At 40.0% G+C, this 26603-nt stretch overlaps 1 protein-coding gene across 2 annotated transcripts; it reads left to right on the plus strand.

Annotated features, from left to right (window-relative positions):
- Positions 1 to 1430: 1430 nt before the first annotated feature.
- col21a1 (collagen, type XXI, alpha 1) lies at positions 1431 to 26603 on the plus strand. Of its 2 annotated transcripts, XM_023408480.2 has the most exons (29): positions 1431 to 1588; positions 6984 to 7111; positions 7314 to 7874; positions 8073 to 8238; positions 8339 to 8567; positions 9326 to 9496; positions 10909 to 10986; positions 11965 to 12048; positions 13223 to 13285; positions 13714 to 13767; positions 13853 to 13906; positions 14017 to 14070; positions 17858 to 17911; positions 18016 to 18069; positions 18147 to 18200; positions 18569 to 18622; positions 20226 to 20270; positions 20370 to 20423; positions 20513 to 20566; positions 21550 to 21603; positions 21815 to 21886; positions 22304 to 22339; positions 23064 to 23108; positions 24147 to 24179; positions 24269 to 24415; positions 24553 to 24607; positions 24703 to 24894; positions 24973 to 25050; positions 25218 to 26603. In XM_023408480.2, exons 2-29 carry the CDS (start codon positions 7015 to 7017, stop codon positions 25403 to 25405), a joined length of 2880 nt encoding a protein of 959 aa, XP_023264248.1. In that variant the 5' UTR covers positions 1431 to 1588; positions 6984 to 7014; the 3' UTR covers positions 25406 to 26603. The 2 variants fall into 2 exon arrangements, with proteins under 2 accessions (XP_023264248.1, XP_023264251.1); XM_023408483.2 differs by lacking the exons at positions 24973 to 25050; positions 25218 to 26603 and having other exon boundaries at positions 24273 to 24415; positions 24703 to 24872.

The raw sequence follows: 26603 nt of genomic DNA on the forward strand, positions 1-26603 counted from the left end.
CCGGGGGGTTTCCTCCATGTGCACATCCTGTTGGGTACAAACCAGAGACCAGTCAGTTGCTACAGAAGATTACTCAGCATTGGAAAGTCTAGTCTCACCAGCAGGTTGGCCACTCCCAGGCTCCAAACACCAAACACCAACTCAGTATTTGCCTGCATGATCCACCAGAGTGTGCTGAGGCTCAGGGTCAACCAGTCCGTCATCGGTGGGAAACCACTGCAGCTCAGTCTCAGCATAAAATCACAACTCATGACATCTATAGCAGCACCTGTCACGTGATGTTCATTTTTCATCACATGGACGTTTTATGATTTCTTTTTTTTTGTTGATGATATTGTACCTAAGATCTTAATATATTAACATTAAAAGTACAAAGTAAAAATTATGTCAAAATCATATGTAACTACAGTACTTGAGTAAATTAACTTTCCACTCCTGGATTTAAGCTGCATGAAAATTTCACATTAGGAAAAACACAAATTCAAATTTGTACTGATTGAAACTAAGCAAGTGACTGTAATTTAACGATTCAAGCTCATGTTTTTTAATGCTTATAATGAATTGGAAGTATCATAATTAATGTAATGAAAATTTAAGTTTTTGTCATTCATCTGACTCTTTACAAACACCACTATTTTCCAATGTTAGTTGGACTCTTGTAAATGACTTTGAACAAGAGGACCATCAATCTAATATAATCATCTGAAACGCTGTTAGCAACACAGTCTTCTTTTTATTTTAAACTGAACAAAAAAGTGCTGCACAGTACTGTGTTCAGTACACTGTCAGGCTTTTTGGAGCCTTCAAGACAGCATGAAAACACTGAGGCTCTTGTTCGTTGATGCAAAGCAGGCTGCCACTGAGGACAAACATGATAAAACTTGTTAGAGTGGATCAAACCGAGATCTTCCTGCAGCACAGATAGATAGACAGCAGATTCAGTTCTGCATTTCTAATAACTCCCAGCTGTTTGTGCCGGAAAAGCACTGCAGTAGCGTTTTGCACCTTGTTCATTGCTGAACGATCTCCTGTCCATTTGGGTGATGAAATGGAATGACAGACGAGCAGCGCAATGCACTGCTGAGCACTTCGGGTCCTGCTTGGATGTACCATAAACATTATAGTATATGTGTTTCATTATAGTAAAACTTGTGCTTGTCCTGTATCCAGAAAACTCCCATGTTCTCTGGTTATGCCCCTAGCAACCCACACACGATCCAGACCCTCAACACTTGGAAGGAGGCTGCGCTGATTACAATAATTTTCCTTTTGGACTGTCAGAGATGGGCTGTCTGCTTCACTATTTCATACTCTCCTTATCTGCTTCTCTTTCCATGGTAATTGAGGATGGCTGTAGGCCAGTAAAAGTCCGGAGTGAGTGAGGGGGTGGGGGGGTGGAGAGGAAGAAGGACAGAAACAGAGGAGACAGAGAGAGCTGCTGGAAAGGGCAGGCTTTCATTCAGCAGAGAAACATGTGCACTTCTCCCCATATTCAGTTTCTGTAAACCTGGGGCTGTGAACAGTATTGATCACTGGCTCTCAATGAGAGGATTAACAGGAATTCACACAAGGGCTTGGACGCTTACCGGTAACTTTTTGCTTACTTTGGGTGATTTTTGCGAGGCAACATGCTGTATTTCTGAAATTTAGAGATGCTGTTTTGCGTTTTGCAGGTTTTGTTCATGCATATAGATGCAACAATCATATTTCTTCAACTAGCAGACAGCTAACTCATGTGTAACATTCCAGGAGGCTGTTTTTGATTGTTAAAGTCAACCTGTTGGGGCTGATTTTCGTGGATTTAATTTATTTTCAGTGTGCCTTGTGTTTTGATGTGCAGATTAGTAGCAGTTTAGCACTGTGTCAACATTTTCTTCAGTGTCCTTACCTTGTGTGCTGCAGCAGTTGCATATTGAAGACATTAAGCTCAGTTATCAGTCCCTTGTTTGTGCTACTGTCATGCAAAGAATGAATGGAATCATCTCAAGAATTTTCCTGGCCATTTCACATGTCGTAAATGGATATTTCTTACATATTTCCTGCACGTTGGATAGCGCACCACAACTTTGCATGCATTGTGCTCATGCAGTTTTTGAAGATGTGAAAATTGCATGCATATGAAGAACAATAATCTTTGTGACTAGAGAAGAAAATATGAGGCATCTGAAAGTGGACATGTTGGCTAAAAAGCAATAATACCCCTGTGATTTAACATTTTACAAGACATTATTTAACTGTGTGGATTAGTTGAACAGATTGCTATGGAAGGGCTTGGCTTTCCCTTGTTGCTTGAAGAATTTGGCAGCAATAAATCCCCCCGATCTTGGCAACTGCTGTTCACGCTGAACAGCAGTTGTTGTTTCTGGAATGGAACAACTTCCTTTTGCCAAATTCACAACAGATAACTATAGCTTTAGCGGTTCACGTGGAGTTAATGACTGCTGTTGCATTACATAAACTACAGGTACAAAACAAATAGAAAAGTCTGTTGCATTTTTTTTCCTTCTGGGCTCAATAATTCAAGCACAAAATCTGTGGTCTGACACCGTGATTAAAATCTGTTTGATGACTCAGTGTCGCCCACCCTGAACAAGTGAAATCTTATCTGGTGAAATGTGAGATTTCATTTGTTCAGCAGCTTCTTCAACAGCACATCCAGCTGGAACTAAACTATCACGAAACTCAAAGTCTCAAACGTTTAATCTTATTAACTCTGCAGAGTATTGCGACAAACAACAGGCTCAACCCCAGAATTACTGTCATGTTGTAGATATTTCCACAATAAGTTTGCACAGTTAAATATTCTACATACCAACCAAGTGTGCAAGTGTCTGTGCTGGTGCAATAAAATCACAGATCACTGGGGTCTGGTACTAACCTACAACACGAGTGCACCTGTTAATTCTACTACATTATGCATGCATTCCAACTCTGAGCATTATATCACGGCACGTGTAATGTTGCGAGTTTATTCCTGGATGGAGGCTGCTTCCCTTCATCACGACTACATGTGTTTGGTCACTGTCCACAGCCGGAATTTCACTGTCTGATGGTGTAAATGAATTCCATGTGGCCCGAGCAGAGGTGTAGAAATACTCAGTTTGGGGAAAGTCAGTTGAGGGGAAAGTCATTCTGGCTGGACGCTGCCAATGAGGGGGTTTTCCAGCAGCCTCCTCCAGCTCTCTAGTGGGGAAAAATTCTGAAGGAAAACGGCTTCCAGCTTAACGCCTCCTTCGACTGTGTTACTTCAACGCCGAGTTTACACGGTGGAAAAATGCAGTCACGTTAAAGAGTGTGACCCCCTCTTTGGCTGCATAGAAATAAAAGCATTCGGGAGGCCAGAGGTTACATCCTGGCCAGTGTTTTGTTGACCTTCACATGCTGCAATCAGAAACAGCTATGAATAAGGTGTATGGTCAGTTCCTTCCTATCAAATTCCTTCCACAAGTCTTGTTTCGTATACTGTATGCAGCATATCTGGTCTTCATTTGCAACTGCTTCCTTTTAGGATGTCAGCAGTTTCTTTCTTACATGTGCTGGAAAATACTGTAAAAGATAATTGAAGAGAGCAGCAACAGAAACAACATGCGATCAGATGTCTGCTGTCTGCTGACGTGCAACTCTCTAGCTGCAAATGCAAATAAGACTCAATCTTTTCATTGCCTTCCCTGGTTCTTGATGTCCCTCTTCATCTCTGACTCCATGAGCATGACCACAACCATCATTATACTCCACCGTAATGCTACATGTTGTTTTGCAGAACAAGGAATGATGTTAGTGTTCAGCTGTTACTGAGATAAACTTGCGAAATGCAGTAATTAGCATGTTTGTAACATGCTATTGTTTTGTACATGACATTAATTGATGTTAAAGTACAAACTCTGCATTTTGTCACATGCATTGATGCGTTCAAATCCGAGTGGGATTTGTTTGCCATTTCTGAGTTAGTGGCAATTTTAAAATTTCGAACAGACTGGAAAAGAACAGATTTGGTAAATGACCCTCCTGCTTTTGTGTGAACAAGACTTGATAGCGGCTCTGTGGGGCTGCTTTGAGTGAAATGCTAACATGCTGGCAGTGCTCATTATGAGCGTTTTTTTTTTTTACCTCGATCGCCCTCATAGCTTGGCTTATTAGCATGCTAACATTTGTGTTTAAATCATGCAGTCCCTGGACAAATTTCAATTTTGACCTCATGATGGCGCTAGATGAAAAGTCAGAGTACCACCAAAGTCCACCAAGGCACAACATGGATATCTTCACCAACTTCCGCAGCAATATATTATAAAACAGTGTTGAGATATATATCAGAGTTGGATAAACAAGGCCTGTGGTGTTGTCAGTGGAGTGAGGAAGTGGCATTCTGTCTCATAGCGACAGCCAATGGTGGTTTCCTTTAACTGCAATCAAGCTGTTTCAGCAGCTACATTTTGAAAAAGCAAATGATTTCTTTTCTTTTTTTTTTTTACCGATCGAGCACCAGATCAGGAAAGTACCCACATGCCTTATTTTTAAGTGCCTTGACTAATTACCTGTTCTGTCATTGAACTTGTAGTCAGGATAGATCAGATGTTCTGATATGATATTGCCATATCAGCTCCTGTGTTTGGAAATCTTTGTTTTGAATCTCTTCAGTGTAGGTGAGGCGTTTCAACAGTCAACCATACAGCACAGATGTTGTTACGCAGGTGTAGAGCCGGGAGCCTCAGGGCTGAGTACAGCGAAATCATTATGGATTGAGTCAATTAGTCAGGTAAAAAAAAACATAATGGTTCTAGGGCAAAACATGAGCACAAGCATTGCTGTTTCAGCAGAACTGTCTCTGTTGATGAATTGGGTGCAAAAATGGCAGCAAACCAAAAGGGATTAATCACATGTACAAACTGTTTAGCAGCTAACATCTTCCCTAAATATCAGTTTCCAATATGTTCAGACAAGCTAGTGTTTTGAAACATTTCGCTAGGGTGTAAAATAATCTTACTCCAAGAATGACACACCTGGTGACATAACAACTGGAAGTGCTTCAGCAGCATGTGCCAGTAAACTGGTTAAAATTACTTCATGTGCTGATGAGAAGGAAGGTATTACAATTGGTTTTATCCATGTGGGAGGAAAAGTGTAGGAGTGAAGCTTTTCTGGGCAGGCGTATTGCTTCTGGGCCAAGGGTGGGCAGGGAGTGACAAATGGCAGCAGATTTGAGGAAACAGCTGATAATCCCACAGGAAACAGTGAGCACTGTTTTAAGGGTAGTTGTGGTCAGAGGTTCAGTGACTTGTTTATTTAGTAAAGCTGACAGTGCCATGTGAGGATGTGCTAGATGAGGCTTGAAAGGAAAATGCTTAGGTGTACTGAGGCCAGATTGGAAAGATAGAGTGCGCCGCATGGAGGATGGATGCATGAGTTTTGAGTATAATTTAGTGGTTAGAAAGTGAATTAGGGATTTGTGTATGGCAGTGTCTGTGGAAGCAGTTGGAGGGAGGAAGTGAATATAGGGAAAAGCAAACATGGGCTAATGGGATTTGCACTTGAGAGCCGCAGTGACATGTAACCATATTCAGGTTAGGTGGCCACTGAGTAGTACTGTCTCTTTAATGGTCCTCAAATTGCATGGTGTCCTGTATGGTTTCCTCTTGTGGTTTAGTACAATAAGGAAAACAGTATGAATCATGTATTGGTGTATCATGTGATTACACATTAAGGGTGCCTGATGCCTACATTGGAAAAGTGTCAAAACCAAAGGTCCCCACAAATAAATAGCATTTAACTTAGAATTCAAAGTTGTTTTTATACATAAAGTTAATCAAAGAACTATGTGTAATGTCACATAATGTCAATGATGATCCAACCCTGCAGGTCGCCTCAGCTCTACAGAGCTTTTTACCGTCTTTCACCTCATTGTTTTGGCTGCAGATAGACAAAGTTAGTGATTATCTGTTGAACATGGTGTGACCTAAGAGCCAAATATTCGTCTCAGGCATGGGTACAGAGCAAAAACAGTTCTGAGAAGAGCGTGAATATTGGAATAACATTTACTAAGTGGACAGTAATATGACTCCAAATGAGTAGCTACATGTACTCATTACTGTAAGCTAGTATATTGTACTCCTAATCAGAACACAAGCACTCATTTGGATAACAGTTTAGTCGGCTGGATGTTAAAATAACTAAACAAACTGTTTGCTAACACGTTCGCCGTATTAACTTTGCGAGGCGATAATGTGTCAGTGTCGTTGCACTGCCCCCAAGTGGCCAAAAAAACAAACAAATCAAATAATACAGTTTTAAGAAAGTATATGTATATTTTATACCTGTAAGTACTTAAACAATTTTGTTCTTTCTTAGATTTATTGTTTTGTATCTTTCTCCATTATTTTGACATTTAGCCGCCATTTCCCAGGACACCAGGACATGAACTGCTGAGTCATAAAACCTAAGCCAAAAGTAATTAGTAACACTAAAAATTCGTATAGAACATGTACAAGAATGAGTCATAACAATGCTTCCTGTGTGGATGTGTGCACGGATTCCTGCTGTCATGCTTGAGTCATGCATATTCTTACAAAGCTTAGTGAAATCACCTTCATCTAACACTCAGTTGGAGTTGACTGCATCATCCAGAGAGACAACATGAGCTCAATGCACAAAAGCTGCTAATTTGCATGTGTATACAACGCTTGAATCATTTATTGTTTGATTTAATTCATATAATGCATCTCACAGAACCTTTTTTTTTTTTATCACTTATATGTGAAATTGCAGGTAGTGGGGTAGTTTTGTGTGATAGGGTTTTGAGCTTTAAGTCTATGGTGAGGTTAGGAGCCAAAACAAATGGCAATCAAACATCTCAGTAATGGAAAAACACTAGTCTGGGACATTAACTTCTGTCAATGCAAAAATAACTCCGAGACCATGTGTCACAATGCTTGCATTGTCCTTTTTCTTTTTCCCTGCAATACAAAGCATGTTTTTCCCTTTCCCCTTAGGTGCACAATTGGAACTTGGTACTGCTGCATAATGGGTTACAAAGCGACATCCATGCATTGTGTCTTAAGATGCCTGTGCTTCATGCTTCTCCATTTGTTTAGTGCAGCTCAAGATGAAGACATAAGAAGTAAGAGTGCTTCTGTCTTCATTTTCTCACACTTTGTTATGCTTGTTGTCCATACATTAAAAACTGTCAAATGCATACAAATGGCAAAGGTGATTTCATGTACCGTAAATGCATTTTATTTTAATGTATTCCGTCAAACTAGATGTGATTTACTGAAACCATTATTAGACACTGCTAATTGTTTATTTCCTGTCTGCTTCAGGTTGTAGGACCGCACCTTGTGATTTGGTCTTTATTCTAGATGGCTCATGGAGTGTTGAAGACGTCAATTTTGAATTAGTGAAGCGATGGCTTGTCAATATAACGACAAGCTTCAACATCGGACAGAAGTTTACCCAGGTTGGAGTCGTCCAGTACAGCGATGACCCTGTTTTAGAAATACCTCTGGGGAAGTACTCCTCTAACAAAGACCTCATCAAAGCGATGGAGTCCATTGAGTACATGGGGGGAAACACAAGGACAGGCACAGCCATTAAGTTTGCTACAGAAAAACTGTTTGGCCTCTCTGAGCGTGGCCCACAAGGCATTTCCAGAATTGCTGTTGTCCTCACAGATGGGAAGTCTCAAGATGAGGTTTTGAAAGCAGCAGAGGCAGCAAGGAAAAAAGGAGTAATTCTGTTTGCAATTGGTGTTGGGTCAGAGACAGAAGAGGCCGAGTTGAGGGACATTGCGAACAGGCCATTTTCAACTTACGTCTTCTCTGTCGAGGACTACAAAGCTATTTCCAAGATCATACAGGTCATACGACAGAAACTGTGCGAAGGTAAGTAACTGATGGTCAGTGTCTGCAGCTGAAAGTGTTTTTCAGCTCAGGTATCAAATATCACTTTCATGACAGTATCAGTGGCATCTATTCAGCTCAGACGACTCCATTTGTCATTCTGCCTCCCATCCTTCTTTCCATTATGTGTTTTACTCCTTTTGTCACTATGTTTGTCTGTTTCCCTGTTTTCTCTTGCAGAGACTGTTTGCCCGGCAAGAATTTCTGTCGATTCCCGTGATGAGAAGGGTTTTGATATTCTGTTACATTTAAACTTGGCCAAAAAAGCAAGGAAGACACAAGGGGCGTATTACGGCTCGAGGGCCTACGAAGTGACGTCTCGTGATGACTTGAGTGCAACTACACGGTAACCATCTTGCTTTCATATTTCCTTCATCATCGTCGTCAGTGTATGCAAAGTTGATTTCCTTTTTTTAAATGAAATTTTTTTGTATTTGTTCATTCAGCACTCTGTTCCCGGATGGCCTGCCTCCATCGTACGTTTTCGTGGCCACACTGAGGTATAAAGGATCTGTAGCGATTGAAGAGTGGGACCTGTGGAGAGTACAGACGCGTGATGGGAAACCGCAGATGGCGGTGACTCTAAATGGGATGGACAACACCGTCATGTTCACCACAACCAGTGAAGCGCCGAGTGGAACGCAAACGGTTACATTCTCACAGCAGACAGCCAGGGTAACATGGCCCCGTGCACTTTCACTTTTAAAATACTTTTGCACACGAAGACAGTTTACGCATCGCAGGTGTGACTACACAGACTGTGTGCGAAAACATATGTACAATGTGGCTTTGTCAACAACAAAATCACCCTGATGACGTCATCAGGATTTTCTCTGCTTGGGCTCGGGAAAGTCTGTGTTACAAATTGCGAGTCAAATCAGAAGACACTACCAAGATGCATTATGGGAAATGTAGGATCCAACATTTCTGAAGCTTAACTCCTACTAGAAAATAAAAGTTATTAATATCCTCGCCTTCTACTGCTTGGATTTTGACAATCTTTATTTGAACGTGTCTCTTGTGAGTCAATATTTAATTGCTGGGATACATCTTTAACAGTCTGATCGATTCTCAGCATAAATGCTCGTAACTTGTCCAAGTGAAAACACACTCATACTATATGACACAGGTAATTAATGTGAAGTACATTTCTGCAGTCAAGCTGCCCTCATTGGGGTAAAACAGTTGCCTGTTCTATTAATTATTTTATACAACCCTGGCAGAAACAGTTTAAAATCAGCGCACCTCCAAGGTTTAGGCATTTTCTTTCAGCCACACATAACGCTTGTTATGTAACCAGTACACCCTAATCGTACACACCCTTTTCCTTTCAATGTTTTCTGTTTTATTGTTTATTTTTTCCGGAACATTTCCAGGGTGTACCATTGTAATAATGACTACCATTTCCTATTGTTTCCCAATGACTACATAAGCTGTTTGACGAGAAATGGCACCAGCTGCGGCTGCTGGTCACGGAGGAGGATGTTACTCTTTATGTCGATGACCTGGAAATAGAAACCCTATCCTTGGACCCCCCTGTTGGCATTTTCATCAATGGAAAAACCCAAATTGGAAAATATGTGAAAAAGGAAACAACAGTGCCAGTAAGTTTATCACTGCATGTTGTTTGGTCCCCAGAGAAGTAACCCAGCAGTGCGTCAACTTGACTATAGAAGGAGGTTTAATGAGTAGCTGATATATGATTTAAAAAGCATCACACAGCACTGCAAGGTTTATTGCTGCCTCCTCAGAGACATGCTAAACTCCGTGGATAATAAATCCTTGGCAAAAAAAGAGCCCTTTTTTTCCACAAGGGCTTATTAATCTTTGTTTTATTTGTCTCATTTGGCATAATTTGCGCCAAAAATGCTGTATTTGTAATAAATCATTATTGTGCTGTGGTGCAATTTGCTCTGCAGAAGGCTGTATAGTGTGAACTTCAAACATTGAAATAAATACATCCCTGCAAACATAATATAACAGTTATGTGATGGTACAGTTATGTTAAAGTTCTGCACAATACATCCTTTTAATTCTAATTGTCAGCGTGATATATTATGAAACAATGAAACAATAGCACAAATTGACCCTTTAAAACACCTCAGACACATGTGCAAGCAATTAGGGAGCTTTGGCATCGTTGCATTTGTGGCATTGATGACGGTGAATGAAATACATGTAAAAATAAATTAAAATCAAAGAATGAAAGCCTTGGTTTATCTAGCGGCGGAGAGGGTCTGTGCAGAAAATCCTTTGTTTGAAAAGAAGGAAATAAAGAATATAATTCATTCATGACTGTTACATCTCCTGTGTCAGCCAGTATGTTGACACACCATTATGGCTGTGAGTATCAACATGAACACAGTTTGGCAGTGAATGTTATTGTGTGTACTGACCCGCAAAGTGAATGTACTTATGTAAGACAAACACATTTGTAATTGGAAACAGATTTTTTTGTAACTGGACCCTTAAAAATACACTGTGATTACCACAAGGCAATTTTAAACAACACTAGATTAGTGTGAACCATCAGACCAAACCATACATTGTTATCATGTTTAAAACAAGTAACAAGACACAAACTATATCCTTTTAGAATGACAATCATGCAGTCGCCCTAATGTTTTCATGCGGCTGGAAATAATAAAAATCATATGTGATAGTCATCTCTTCTGCTCACGTGGTAACCGAAGTGAAACGCTCGATGTGCTGGCACCATTTTACCACCAACTTCAAAAACTACCAAATATTGGATGATTGTGCAGAACACGTCCAACCACTGAGGGAGGTCTGGCAACATGTAGCTGCTAAATGCCCAGTGAGGGCACTTACAATAGCAATTTCAATTCATTAGTGGCGAAACACTGATAAAACTCAACTAAATGTTGCAAAATTACCCCATATTACAATTTGTTTGTTTTGTTAGCTTGTTTCGAGTCTCCACTGGGGGTTGTATGTTTCACGATATGTTCTTATTCTTCTTCTTCTTCTTCTTCTTTTTTTAAATATTCTTTAGTTTGAAATTCAGAAACTCCGTATCTACTGTGACCCCGAGCAGAATAACCGAGAGACTGCATGTGAAATACCTGGAGTTGTAAGTACAAATGTCTGCTAGGCTCTTTTTTTTTTCTTTTCAGTCCAAAAGCAACAAAGATGACTTATTCTCACCTACTTCACACCTTATCCAGCTACATCTGTTTCTGCTCTGAAACGCACTGCACTGGTGCAGCCAGTCCTTTCATCATCAGTTCCCTCCACACCTCATACTGCAACGCATGAAATGAAGCTTTCTTGCTTTATATTTCACCAGTACAGTGTGCTGTATCATTGTGTGCTGAAGGTGTAAACTCAGCATATTCATTTTTAAGCCACATCTGTTTATGCATAAAATAATTTGTTGAGGAGGGAGGACCGCATTGGCTAAGCTTCAAACACACTTCACTCAGTGTTTTTTTCTCTGTCTGCTGGCGATAAATGTGTTTGTGAAGCAGTGGCCCATTGTTGTGTTGGCCTGGAAATTGCTCTAACCACAAATCCGGTGCCAAATTACTGTTTTTAATGTGAAGCCGTTGGATAAAAATATCAAAAGAGACAAGATGAGAAGCCTAAAATGACAAAAGCTTGCCAAGCACCGCTGCTTCTCTCCTCTCTTTGTGTGCTTTTCAATGGTTTATTTGTAATGGAATCTCCAAGTTCACTTATCAATTTCCGTTTGAATGGAGGCTCCAACTTCTGGCAAAGACTCACAACATTTGAAAAAGATTCATTGCTCATATTCAAATACAAGTGAATGAAGCAGATTATATATATGAGTATAAAAATGTCCTGTTTTTCTCGTTACAACTCTTAAAAATGTGTGATTTGCCGTTTACTTCTGTTTTTCTATCATTTTAAGTTGGATATCTCTGAGTTTTGAAATACTGGTTTGATAAAACGAGACATTTTGAGGCATGAAATCAGGTTTTAGAAAACTGTAATGAGCTTTTTTAATCGATTAATCAAGAAAATAATTAATCAGTAATGAAAATAATGAAAATTGTACACAATGCCCAGTTATGCTTGTTCATTACAGTGCTCCAACAGTCCTGATTACACTGAACCCACCCAAGAACCATGTATTTGTCCTCCCGGACCCCCTGGACTTCCAGGAATGAAGGTCGGCTGATCTCTTTCCTATCCTTATTTGTCTTGTGTCATGTTGTTCTTTCATATATCGAATAAGAAAATATTGCCACACTGAAACCCACATCACACAACACTTGGATATTAGACAGTAGATCTTGTTCCTGCTTCAGCACACCCCGGTGTTCAGACAACTGGTTAAATATTTACTTTAGACAGTGGTGGTCTGTCGAGATTGAACAAGAGAAAAATTGCTTAATCTTTAACAGTGTCGGTTTGTGTGTAAACTCGGGAATGACAAAGAGACCAAATGGCTTCTGTTCTGGGACACAGAGCACACACTCTCTCTTTCTTACAGCTTAGCTATGAGGAAAACTGCGCAGAATTCCCCAGCGATGTCTAAATCCTGCTCCCTGTGTCAGATAATTATGTGATGAGCACATGAGGTTGCACTTTACCGATAGGTCAAATCCAACTGTCATTACAGCCTGTAAACGCAGACTTCCTTCATGCCAGAAACAGCGCTGTGTGGGAGGTTTCAGAACTTTCATCTCTTAAATAAACAATTACCTGCTGAAAATGTACAGTTTTACCAATTGTGCATGCACCAAATAGCCTCTTTTCTCCACTTAGGCAAATTGAGGCTTTCCATTGCGAGTGATTCACAATTAGTCTTGTAAGATCTTGTTGTACTGTACTGCTCGCTGGAAACAAACCAGACCACTGCTCAAGATAAACACCGGCTAGAATGGAAAATTACCAAACTAAGGAATAAACCCTGCATCTCCGTCTTTATTGATCACAGGGCATCAACCAAATAATAGCAGCCCCGGTCATAAAAGCCTTTACACAAGGACCTCAGAGAGATATAACCTTAGCAACAAAACTCTTTGTTAATAAGTAAATAAAACCTACATGGTTTCAGGCGTGTTTGTGTTTATAAGGTCAATGCTATGCTTTTACTACATTTACTAATAGATCAAAAATGCTGGGGCCATTGCTGGCTCGCAGATGTTCCTTATAACCCCACAGAGTGCCCGAGAGCATCTTACATGAGATGGTTTATAGATAAAATAAATCAACACTCTACGCTTGAGAAAGCACGCTGTTACCAGAGATGCATTAAATTGATTAATTCATGCTGCTTTGATTGAAAAGTTGTTTTAGTTACGTTTGACTAAGTTACCTCATTTTACCTCTTTTTATAGGGAGAACAAGGAAACACGGGCAACCCCGGTCAGCCTGGACCTACTGGTGCTGATGGTAAGCCTGTGAGTACTACATAGTTCAATATACAAACATACAGTACATAACTGCCAACAGCACTGTCGCAGCAGCTTCCACAGCGACCCATTTGAGTTAATGTAGCCATTAGGTCATGACAATTTCTGCTTGTTAATTCTATGTGGTCAGGACTGCAACAGAATGCTCGAACACAGCGGTGAATATGCCTATTTGCTTATTTTTCCAACGGGTAAATAAAAAAAACATGTCTGATTATAGCAATAGTGGCAGCACAGTGGTGATTTTGTGTGATGAAAACCAACCAAAAGTGAACCACATGTTCTATAGCTTGATCAAAAACGAAGAGAAAGAATCTGCCCCGAAGCCCAGACTCACTCAGAGAACATGCACACAGCTGGATTCAAATGTTTAACCAAGTGTTTGTTTCTCCCATCCTGTTTTGGTCTGATTTAAGGGTATCCCTGGCGTTAGAGGGAGTCCAGGGCTGCCGGGTCCACCAGGAGTAGAGGTGAAGAAAATGTCACTTATTCAGTATTATTAAATTCAGTAAAAATAGAAAATTTAAAGCTGGTTTCTTTTGTTTCCTCTGCCAGGGGCTGCGAGGGCCAGACGGGTACAAAGGGGAGCAAGGGAGGCCCGGTGTTTCGGTAGGAACGTCAAAAACACATTTGTGGCACAATGTGTTTCATTGTCATTCTGTAGTTCTAATTTGTGACAACTTAAAACCAATTTTGTGATACAATACCTGTACTTTCAGGGGGAGAGGGGAATGCCTGGATTACCAGGACCGCATGGACAACCAGGAGAGAAGGTGGTGATATTCATTACTCAAATGTGCCTATTCAACATTGTTACGATGATCTTGCTTTAGATGCTTTTTTTTTTTTTTCCAGAATATCCTCTAGGGGATGTTGTTTAAGTCAGGCAATAGATTGTATTGACTGATCAAAGCTGAAAGAATGCGGCCGTTAAAAAGTACAAAACACACACTGAATTGTCAGGGTATATCTTCTTTTTTTATGAGATCAAATGTAGGATTAACAGGAAATCCCTGCTAGACACATCAACTTGAACCATTTGAACATTGTTGCATCAATCAGAAAGAAACCATATGTTATGAGTATAAAGCCAGATCCGTTGGGAGAGTCAAAAATACAACCTCTATACTGTGGGACGAGAGCGCTGTGCAGAGAGAGCATGAGGGCCGTCAGAGACTTCTTAAACGTGTTCATATTTCCTGACTTTTGTTCTGCCCTTTTCCTCAGTAAGCTCAAACACTCTGACTTTCTTTGCTACTTTTATAGGGAACCACAGGTGTCTCTGTTTTCCCTTGTTGCCTTGTGTTTTTCCCCTCACTTGCATCTAGTCTTTGCTCCTTCGCCTCCCAATTGCAGTATGATCTGAAGTGGAGATGCCAGGAAGAGATGAATCAATGTTACTGTCATGTGAATCGATAATGTAAATCAAGGCAACATAAGATCCTGGAGAGTCTAACAAAACAGATCCCACAGAGAGGACTGTATGTCCTGAACTGCAGGCCAATCAGTTAGAAATAAAACACTGTAATCCAGTGAGACCGACCTGGCTGCAGTGCACATCACCTGCTCCAGTATTCCCTTATATTGTTTGGGAGAAGATATACTGTATGCATCAACAGATCCAAGTAAAATGTATTTTAGTCTTCTTTTACCAGATGAAAACCTAAGAGCTCAGGTCTAGATGACAGCCAAACAAAGCCTACAGTAAGTGGTGCCTCGGCTGCATAACTGTCCAGTCACACAGCGGTGGAAACACACAAGCAGGTGGTGCTGTGTGTTGCCAGCAGCTGTCATGATATGTATACTAACACGAGCCACAGGGACGAACCGCCTGTGAGCTGAAATGCGTCAGAACCAATCCAAACAAAAGAGGACTGAGTCTCTCTAGAACTTTTCTGTTGCTCTGATCACACTGACGTTCATCTGAGCAACATTACACACAATAATGCCTCATTATTTTGAGGTACAGTGAAGTAATGCATCCTCCCCAGATTGCATCACCCCTGTCATATCATCCTACCTTGTAATCAGTGCGACCACAGGACGACCCCCTGCCAGTTGGCTGCAGTGCAGAGCAATTCAAGCAGTTAATGTCATTTTGAAAATAGTCTCAGCTGGCTGCAGACACGTGTCCGCACCTGGAGCGAATCCTTCTGTACCATCTGTCCCATTATTAGAGTTTCACTCTCAGGTCCAGGATGTATCAATTTAGGTTTTTATTGGTGTTTGGACTGTCCTCATAACTGTCTTTGATTCAGTCAAATTCTTTGGGTTTTGGGTATACAAAAACACAAAGAGAGAGAGAGACCACAATGGGGGACTGCATTTCTAAAGATCAGGTGGATTTACTGTATTTTTTTTCCCCATTTCCACTTACAATTAACACATAAAAGGACTGTGGATTTTACTGGTCTATCAAAGAGCTCTTTTAAAATCCCATAATTAGACATCTAATTAGTGTAATGGTCTGAGGCATGAATGATGAGATGAGCGACTAGATGGGGCAATGAAAGTGATTTTCCATCACTTACATGTCAAAAAAGGACGGCTGCCAAAATCGGCTACAGGGCAAGTTCGGAAAAGCCCTGGTTGAATTTGCTTCAGTGAATAGGTAAAATATTCACAGTACTGTAGATAAAAGGTAGCTATTTTCTGACACCACTAGTCAAATATAGTCAATTTGAATTCAAAGTAATAAAAATCTAAGAGCAGGAAACACATCAATAAAACGGCACTTTACGTGTCTGACAATATATGGAAAATATATGAAACAGTAAAGAAACTTCTGCTTAAAGTTTTTCTTCGCCAAGGAGTCTAGGAAACTGAATTTGTCTGGGTCAAAAGGTTTTTGCACTCCCCGGAAAGATAAAGAGCCTCCATGCAACAGAAAACAATCTCTGAAGACCAAGATGTGTTTGATGAGCAGGAAGCCACTTCTTTTAAAGTTAGAGGGAATCCTCATCAAGCTGAGTGTAAGATTTTCTTTGGTTACAAACTTACAAACTACAACATCCCAAATTGGTCCCATATTGTAAAGACCACCAAAGGGTGTAGCCTCATTTTCCTGGCACAGGCTCTAAAGAATGGAAACATGAGATCTTTACTAAATTAAGTCAGAAGTACATAATTCAAGATCACAAGAGGAAGGAGGACTGTTAAGGCACTTCGCCAAAAGAACTAGCTATGTTTGTGTATTCACAGTCTGTGATACTTGCTCATGACCACAGTCATTCATCACCTCTGAAGGAACATCTTACAGCTAATTATGTGGGCATCCAGTCCGTGCTATTGATCTCTGTAGTTTACTACCTCTGCCAAAGAGGTTACGTTTTCACCCGTGTCTGTTTATTTGTCAGCAAGATGAAGCAGAAATCACTGAACCGATTGGAACTGAACTTGGTGGACGGATGGGGCGTGGGCCAGGGAAGAACCCATAAAACTTTGGGGAAGATCCGCATCATTTACTACGAATTTGAATTTTTCTCTCTGAAGTCAATTTAAGTTAATATTGACTATGGCAGACGTCTGCTCACACTTAGTGCCCTTCTAGTTAACACTGTAGATACATTGTCGGTATTCATTTTGACAGAGATCAATGTTTCCAATTGGAAACCTCAGAGCTCAGCTTGGGGGGTGAACATACCTGAGAAAGGTTCTTATCCCATCTTTCCTGCACACCTGGGATGTAAGAACACACCAGTCACTGCGTACACTACTTATGCTAGCACCCTATCCACGTTTTATCACTCACTGCAGCGTGAAGACAAATGAAGCACAAAGCCCTACCATTTGGCTTCCATGTTTGTGTCTTTACTGCCCCGGCTGCAGCACGGCCACTCAGTGGCACCCTGAGCCTCTGAGTCCCCTCACCACGGTTAGTTTGTTTTGGCAATCAGATCTGCCGTGACGGCCACAGATGGACTGATTTTTTAATATGTTTTGATACCAATGACTACAATGTCTTTTTATATACAGACTATTTTTGCAAATGAGGCCACAATAAAAATGATGTCAGATTCTGCAGCCAGCAATAAACACGTCATTTGGTTGTATGCTGAACAATGATTTATCTCTCCGTCAGCTGATTAGCATACATTTGAATGCTGGAATGTAAAACTGGAGAAAAACAAATGATTTAATGTCCAACCTTGTTCCAAAAATCAGGATTTTTTTTATTCGGAAGATACTGAAAATACAGTGACGCATCATTCCCTTAAGTTTTGGCAATGTCAAACAAACACTTAACATTTAGTTCTAGGTCAACCAGTGCAGTTTTTTAAATGCCAGAACGACGCAGTGAAACACGTCACTTGCTTAAGCTTCAGTCCAAAAAGTTGTTTAATTCATTGTCTCTCCCAGAAAAACCGCTACTGACTAATGTCAGACACTGACTGCATATGTGTGACCATGTGGGCTTTACAACGGGTCTATGATGTGCTCTCGTCACACACTGTGCAACTTGAACCTCCTGACCTGACCTGGAATTGTTTCGCTTACTACATCTATTAGAAACATGAGTGGCACGTCTAATGATCATTTAAATCTTGTTGCTTTTCTCAGGGCTCTACAGGATCCCCAGGAACTACAGGGTTACCTGGGAAAACTGGCCAAGTGGTAAGGGCGCAGACAATCCTAAAGGCTAAAACAACAATCACTGTCTCTGAACAATGACACAAGAAAAAGGAACAACTTTAACATGGATGGCATGATGTTTTCAGGGGGAAAAAGGAAGTTTAGGACCTCCTGGGCCTCCTGGTTATCAAGGAAAATCTGTATGTATAAAATAATTCATAATCACATCCAGAGCTTTTGTGCTGATTCTGTGTAACATCCTTTTCTCTGATTTCAGGGCCCACCTGGCAGAGATGGAAAGGATGGATTTCCGGGGGGACCTGGTCAAAAGGTCTGGTGTTTTGACAGCAATGTGTAGTTACATCACAAAGCTCATTCAGGGATTAGGAAAATAATAGAAGCACGTGATTGGCTGAATGTGCACAGTCTTAAAAGACTTAACTGTTCCCAAAAATTGTGCTATTGATGTTTGGCAACCATGGAAATTGAGTCATTCAGTGCTGGTGTCCCCTTTGTCTTTTTTTACAAGCTCTATTTGACAATTTTAGCAAACATCAAGGGTTTTCGTAGATGTCTTTTTTAATAAATCCAACATGACATGTAAAATGATGTTAATGTGTCAAATAAAGGGCTCACAACTAGAAATCTGAATGAAAATTGAATGTATTAATAATATTTTTGTTTCTCTACCATATTAAGGGAGAAGCAGGGGCCAGTGGCATTCCTGGCACCGATGGAAGGGAAGGCCATCCTGTGAGTCGTAAACACAGATATTACTCAGTGTACTTGTTCAGTGTTTTCTAGGTTGCTAGTGCCCTTAGTGTTGTCTTACATTTTACCACTTGGACCCCTAGCAATTAAGGATTTGATGCAAAATCTGATGCAAATTGTGCATGAATACAATTTGAAATAGACTGTCATATTGCCTTAAGGTTTATACTTTTCACTGAGGCGTTTTAAAACAAGAAAAGTTGAACTTTATGCGTGTGGTCCTTTATATCATGGTTCACAGAATTTGTCACAGACAAATGCAATAAATTATAGCTGACATGTAATAATCTAACAGAATTGTGAAATAGATGCATAATGTTTTTTACCATAGCAAGACTGTGTGTTAACATATTGTCAGCAGTACAGAGAGCACCCCTCACAGGCAGTAAATTAGGGGTATTTCCCCTGTAGTTCATCCCAGGATAACCCTGTTATGTAACAAGCAGGCTCGGCCTATAATCTAAGGCAGTGAAAGTAACTCATCGAGGGAATGCTGTGGCGCTCTGGCAAATCTGTTTTAGGAAGAAAGTGTTTCAACTGGGCAGCCACCCCACTGATCATGATTATAAGTGTCGTCCAAAAGTTTGAGATGGGTCTACAAAAGATGAGTCAGTTACTCCACAAGGCTGTAGGCCATTTTTCCCCACCAGAACAATAGAGTTAGCGATGTATCCAGGGAGACAGGATTAGTACTGTACTTCCTCAAGTTAAAACAAGATGAAGTTAGCACTCGAGTGTGGGCCCCAATACGGGGGATTTCTTCACCTATAGGTTGAGTGTGAGCATCTGGGTGGCTCTATCTATATTTCTGTCTCTCTGCCTGCCTGTCTAATCCATTCACTATGCACATGTGTTTCTCAAACTTTTGTGTGAGGCAACCACTAAGCATCTGCAAGCGTTTATCTCAGAAGAAAATAACTAAAACAAAAAACTAAAGAGGCTTTCCAAGGCACTTTTGCTGCGTATGTTGAACCGAATAAACTTTAAATGTATTTATAAATCAGTATCTGCTGTTTTACTTTTTCCGCAAGTGCAATTTAAACAGCATACTATGTTTTGTCTTATTGCATCTATCAGCAAACAAAACATATGCACAGCCCACTTGCAACACATATGGTTCATCCAAGAATCCTACAGTTTACACGTCGATTAAACTTTAGACAGTACTCCACTCGTGCAGAGAGCGCTGCAGTTTAGTCTGGGAAATGAATTGAAATATTCTTTTTTTTTATTGGAGTGATTATATTTACAAAATATAACTGGGGAGTGTACGATTTTGGCAGACATTTCCTGGTGCAACGAGACCAGCTCGAATGGTTGCTTTTATTGAGCAACTGGCTACAGTCGTTATTGACACAATGAAGTAATTATTTCAGAACTGTGAAAGGAAGTAAACTGGAACGTGTGTTTAGTACCAGTTTAGAAACATTACTCGAGAAAAATTAGGAACATTACTAAGAACTGAATAGACAAAAAGTAACATTACAAACAATTCCATGTAATGTTGCCGTTTTTTTTTTTTTTTCTTTGGTATTCTTAAATTTACTGATGTGCATTAGATTATAATGTGTTTCCATGCTGTCAGGGTTTACCTGGATTACCGGGAACCACAGGCCTGGATGGACAAAAGGTAAACAAGTTGCCAAACAGATGTGCAAAAGACACTGATCAGTGATTTATTTTACTTGTTGTTTGTGGTAACATTCAGCTGACATGATTCTCATTTAAGGGGGAAGTTGGTGCGCCTGGACCAAGGGGCTTCACAGGATCGACTGGATCGCCTGTAAGTTAACAGCTGACTGTTTATGCACAAGTTCAGTGCACATCGATGTGTTAATATTGAATGTGAGGAGTTTCTTCACTCTCCTGCAGGGTGAGATGGGTTTACCTGGTGCACCTGGTTCAAAAGGACAAATTGGACCCAAGGTAATAATTTTTGCATGTTAGAAAATTCCCTTTGAGCCTCTTCAGACTGCTGTATTGTTAGTGATGCAAAGCTATAATGAAGAGAGCAAAAATAATGACAGACTTTCATCTTACCAGCAGACATCAAAAAGATTTAATACAGTCTTTAAAAAGGATAAACTGTTCACTAAATACAATGGGAATTTATCCCTACATCCCCGGGGCTGTGAGCGCACTGGCTCAAACTCTGACCTAGAAAATTCAACACTGCAGAACAACAAGCTGCAGGCCAAGCCATGTTATGATTTAAGTTGACTCTAAGCAGAGTGTAGTACAGTCAACCTGCCAAGCCTTATGTCGTCCAGCCTATACGCTGCAGTGCATAGTGTCATTAGTTTGGGTAAGATTAAATCTTTGCAGCTTTCTTGAAATACATAGAAAGCTGCTTGGGTCAGCAGCATTACATGTTTTGTTTGGTCACTGTTTTTCTAAAATACACTTTAGAACAAGTAACGACCTCTTGGCCACACTGGCAGTGCTAAATTAAGCGATGATCCGATCGTACTGCTTTCGTCAGTGGAATTTTAGTGGAAATGTAAGCAGTCTGGGCTTGTCTGGTCTGGACGTTCTGTCTCCTAATCACTTTTCATTAGCTGATCTGCCTTTAACAAGCCAATGTGTATTGGTAAATGGCACACAAGTGAAAACCTAGTTTATGGACAGGCAGGCAAAACTTTGATTTTATGGCTGAGCTTCAGACTGCAATTACTGAGGCTTGTTCAACTGGAAAAGAAAGCATTCGACTAGACACAATTAAACATCAAACTGCCATATCCCAAAACCTCATGAAGGTATGCTTAAGTTACTGCACCCATCAAGGAAAATGAATTATGATAAGAAAGTGAAAATACCAACTGCACTGCGGTCAGTGATTTGATGTCGTTTGGATGTTATTTCACTGTATGTTTTCTGTAACATGAGACATGTTTTATTTCTCAATCAAGGGGAATAAGGGTGAAAGTGGAAGTCCAGGTACACGAGGAACACCAGGGCCTGCGGTATGTTTCCGTTTAAAGAATCTAATATGAACCAGGTGGATTTATCTCTGACTTCAAATACTGTGTTGAATCAATAAAAGTGTGAGTGAATAAACATGTATTTATCTACAATGTAACAAAAAATATTTTTGGTTTTTATGTCATGTAACAGTATAAACATAAAGATTGTTCTTGTTTTTAATGATTGGTGTTTACATTGATGCTTTTAAAGGGGAGTGCAGGGGAACCAGGGAGCGCAGGTCAACCGGGGCACCCGGGCATACCAGGCATGAAGGGCACCAAGGTATTTATACTGTGATATTTTATGCTGTGATATGTGATTTATAATAATAATTGTTTGCTGGTCAGGGTTAACCCAGTCTGGTCAAACAGGAAACTTACAGTATTTCCACTGATATTTAATCATAAATGTTCGTTTGCCTGAAATGCCAGTTGTCAGCTCTCATATCAGCAACCAGCTAACACCGCAATATTTTTTTAGGCAATAACTCTTATAGTTTTTCTAAGCAATTTCATAGCCACATGTTATTTTCGCACATTTACAAAATATGTTTAGATAAGCCAGAAGTCTTTACTGTGATATAAAGTAGAAGGATGTATTCTGGCACTATAGTTTTCTATAAATCATGTGGAACTTGTGGCTGTTTTCCTGCTGCAAAACATCTATAAAAGTATAAGCCATGTCTTTATTTCTTACCAGGGACAAAGGGGAAATCCAGGTGAAAGCGGAGAGATGGTAAGTTATAACCCTGCCATCAACCCTTAATTGGTCACACAAGCAGATGGTGGAATGATCCTATTGACCTCTGTGCTGCTAATCTAAAATAATAACTAATATTTAGCGGTTGAGAGCACACATTTTCAGCTTTAAATAAATATGAGTGTCACTTGGATTAAAATAGACTTGGTTCCTAAAGAAATCGTCACCACTGGAGCTTCAAATCGAATCATTTTTTTGTGAGCTTGTAGTCAATGCCGTCTGTAATGGTGAACCCCTATTAGTGGAGGAATATATTGTCTTTAATTCATTTAGTATAGAAATCATTTTATTCCAGTGGAAATAAAGCCTGAATTATCATGTACTGGGTTTGGAAAACTATCATGTGTCAGCTATATTTTGTCTTTTTGGAAGTACAGCTGGTTATTTGCTGTGACTTCCATCATGGTTTTTCTCCATTACACCACACTGGATCAATTTCATGTCATGAAAAGAAAATCAACTCTGGAATGCAACAAGGAAGTGCAATCATATTTATGTAATCAAATCTAATGGGTGTTAATGTGCTACATTTAAACCACATTAACACCCATAAATACTTCTATAGAAATACATCTACAGTCATGAACGGATATTTGAATCTTCAGTACAGCACTATATGCTGCACAAGCGGTATAGACTGATGTGTGAAACACTGATTTCATGTGCTTTTGTGACCGTACTCGAATTATTTTCTCACCAGGGATTGAGAGGAGAAAAAGGAGAGCCTGGTCGGCCAGGGAATCATGTGAGTTTGTTTTGATGTTGTATGATGACGTCGTATGACGCACGCACAAAACCAATTTGGATCGAAAAAGAAAAAATGACTAACATATTTATTTTGTTCAAATATTTTTGCTTTTTTTTATAATGATGTGCAAGTTTCTAGTTTATGAAAATTGGTGTGTCATGGTCCAAAGTACTGAGTGCATTAGTGAGATTCAACTGAACTTGGGCAATGTATTCATTATACAATATAGTCATTACCTTCACCAGGGATGTTATCTCTCTATTTGTCTGATGAATAGCAGAATACCTAAAAACTGGTCAACAGATTTAAATGGAATTTATTGGAAAAGTAAATCATGGGCCAGGGAAGAAATAATTTCTAAAGGTCTTGAGAGTCGATAGTGCCACCATGTGGCAATTTATAAAGCACTTTAAAAAATAAAATTTTCACTTGAAACTCCTGAGCTATGAAATTTTGCAAAATTTTTGTTTTCCTGGATCCCTCGGTCCAGTACAAATCTGCTTTACCCATGAAGGCCACACACTCTTTCTGTGACCTATATTATTATTTTCCATTCTAAATGCAAACATTTTTTGATAAGTTCTATGAATTTTGTGCAGTCTTCACTAAAATTAGTGTTAGATCATTTGTGTTTGATGCTCCATCCATTCCTACAATGTGCTGCCAAGTTCTTAGAGGCCTATCTGTCATAAATTCCCATCATTCTTGAAAACGGTGTGTAACACGGTCCTGTTTCAAAGTGATCCTGCAGAGATCTGATGCTGTTTAGTCCATAGGTGGTGCTACAGCAACATGATGACTTTAGCTGGTCATAACTCAGCAGTCATAATTCTGACTTATTCCACATTTTACAATATTTGTGCCTAATATTTCCATTATTTCAACATTATCCTACAATCACCATGAATACCTGTCATTGTGCATTCAGATAAAGATATAAATGCAGATTTTTCATTTAAAATAACATATTTTAGGATTGTTTCTCAGTGCTTTCTGTTGTGGTTTTTAATGACTTCTTGTGACTTTGATTGACAGGGTTCCACTGGTTCAACAGGACTAAAAGGAGAGGTATGTTAAGCTGAATACATGAATTACTGCACATCCATTTAACCTGAATTGTCATACTATTGCTAACACTGGGCTTGTATTTTTGCCAGAAAGGGACAGCAGGGGATCTGGGGCAAAGAGGTCAAGAGGGTCAAGCGGGACGGCCTGGACAGCCTGGTCAGTCAGGCCCAACTGGCCCCCGAGGGCTGCAGGGGGACACTGGTCTACCTGGTCCACCTGGACCTGAAGGAAGATCTGTACGTGTGATACACATTGTGTTAACAGTGTTACTGTCGATAATATTTTGTTTTATCATGATGTCACGTCTGAGATTGACTGAAATAATTGCATAGACATTGACTGGAGAACCATGTGATCTGATCCTTTATTACAGGCAAGTGAAATGTCAGACAATCACATTCGGCAAATTTGCAGAGACATTCTTCAGAGTGAGTATCATCACAGACTGACTGATATGTTGAATGATATGTTTCTCTGTGTTTTCACAACACATCTGAAATCTTGTCATTGTCAATCATCCTAGCTGAGCTGCCTTTATTGTTGCTGAGCAACCAGCAGAGTAGCTGCACCAGGTGCCAAAGCCGGACTGGATCTCCCGGCCTTCCGGGTCCAGCTGGGCCCCAGGGACTAAGGGGTCTTCCTGGACTTAGTGGCTCCAGGGGACAGCCAGGCCACCCTGGTCGACCAGGGCACCCTGGTGTGAACGGGCTCAAAGGTAAAGCCAAGTCAAGTCAACAGTGTGTTATTAAAAGTATTTTGTTGGATGTTCTAACAAGGACATTTGTGTTTGCAGGAGAACCAGGTTTCCAGGGTGAGAAGGGGAGCCCTGGTCGAACCATGATTGGAGACCAAGGGCCACCTGGGCCTCCAGGTAAATAAAGTGGCTAATTATTAATTATTATCATATTATATTAATTTATCATTCAGTTTATTTAGTGAAAACCATGTGGAAGCTAGTTTGATGAGGTTCTGAAATTTAATGTCTCCTTTTATGTACCATTCCTTTGAACTGATGGCTTAGTACTTTTATCTCCTCAGGTCCAATGGGTCCCCAGGGGTACAGTAAACCAGGTCCTCCAGGTAAGCCTGGCCAGCCTGGTGTAAATGGAGCAGAGGGTAAAAGTGGTAATCCTGGCATCCCTGGCCAGCCTGGGGTGTGTGATCCATCCATGTGCTATGGTAGCATGATGAGGAGGGATTCTTACAGCAAAGGGCCAAACTATTGATGTAATGCAGCGCCACTGCAGGCACCAGTCTAGAGCTGATGTGGAACAAACAGCCATTCTCAGGAAGATCTCATCTTTACAGTTGTCTCTGTCGTGGAAACAAAACGGACCTCTTCTAACACCTTGTATGTGATCTCAGACAGTCAACAGAACTAGATCCTTTCACATTTTCTCCATTGGTAGTCTGTATTATTATTCAGATGTCTTTGAACATGCTTTGAGGTTTTAATGGCGTTAAGAGAATTAGAAATTGGCTCTGTTTAATACCTCTAGTCTGATCACCTTGAGCTCATGTACTACATCTATGTCTGGGTCTCCCTCTGGACAGTACAGCTGGTACATTTTCCCGTATTGCCGTTTGGTGTTGCTTTGTTGCATGTTGCTGTCTAAATCTTCACAGCACATTGAGTGGGTGCTAAATCTAAACTTTAAAAAAAAAAACACAACTTCTATAATCTATACATTCCATCTTCAGTGATTTCACCATAAATTATGTCAGGAATTGGCATGTTTCAGCACAAAACTGTGAGTTTGATTTCCTGTAGCTGATTATGAGCTGCTGTAAGCCTGTGTTCCTAAAACATCCAGTTTGACTGTTAAGCACTTAACTCTTTATGAAAACCTTTTACAACAGTGTATCATCCAAGATAAATGAATACCCCCCACTCCCCATTACATACAATACCAGTTCATTCACGTGTCATTTTATTCCAATTTAGAAGAAAAATGTTTAAAGTTTCGCCATCTAAGAACATGCTGACATTTTAGTTTGAAATTTTGTCATCTATGTTCCAGACGCTTACCTTTCATTACTGTAGCAGGTATTTTATTGTTATTTATGAAAGAGTCATAGCTGTGTATTTCAGCAGTGACATGTCTTAAGCATCATTGTAATTTTATTTTGTGTTTAGGTGACTTTTGTATGAAACTTTCAATCTTTTTTTCTTTCTTTTTTGGTTTTTTTTTTTTTTTTTTACTAGAATTAAAACATCTTAATGATTTGTGAACTCAGTTTGTCCTCTGCTTTGGGTTTTAAGTTTCAAGTTTATTTCAGGACATCATCACATCATCAATATCATCTCTCTCTCTCTCTCTCTCCTGGAAATTTTGGGGTGTGGTGTGTGCTGTGAGATGTTTTCCATTTTGACTGCAGCATCAAAAAAGGATGAAGTGTGATGGCTGTGGAACAAAAAGAAAA

Source organism: Seriola lalandi, unplaced genomic scaffold (assembly GCF_002814215.2).
Source record: "Seriola lalandi dorsalis isolate HSWRI2012SDOR001 ecotype SW California unplaced genomic scaffold, Sedor1 jcf7180002054364, whole genome shotgun sequence".
NCBI classification, from domain to species: domain Eukaryota; kingdom Metazoa; phylum Chordata; class Actinopteri; order Carangiformes; family Carangidae; genus Seriola; species Seriola lalandi.

What these genes read in the sequence shown, in the direction of transcription:
- col21a1 (XM_023408480.2), top strand. Translation starts at nt 7,015, where the DNA reads ATGGGTTACAAAGCGACATCCATGCATTGTGTCTTAAGATGCCTGTGC. An exon ending in CTGGTGCTGATGGTAAGCCT is followed by an intron (nt 13,286 to 13,713) that starts GTGAGTACTACA and finishes GTCTGATTTAAG; the next exon opens with GGTATCCCTGGCGTTAGAGG. An exon ending in CTGGACCTGAAGGAAGATCT is followed by an intron (nt 24,416 to 24,552) that starts GTACGTGTGATA and finishes CCTTTATTACAG; the next exon opens with GCAAGTGAAATGTCAGACAA.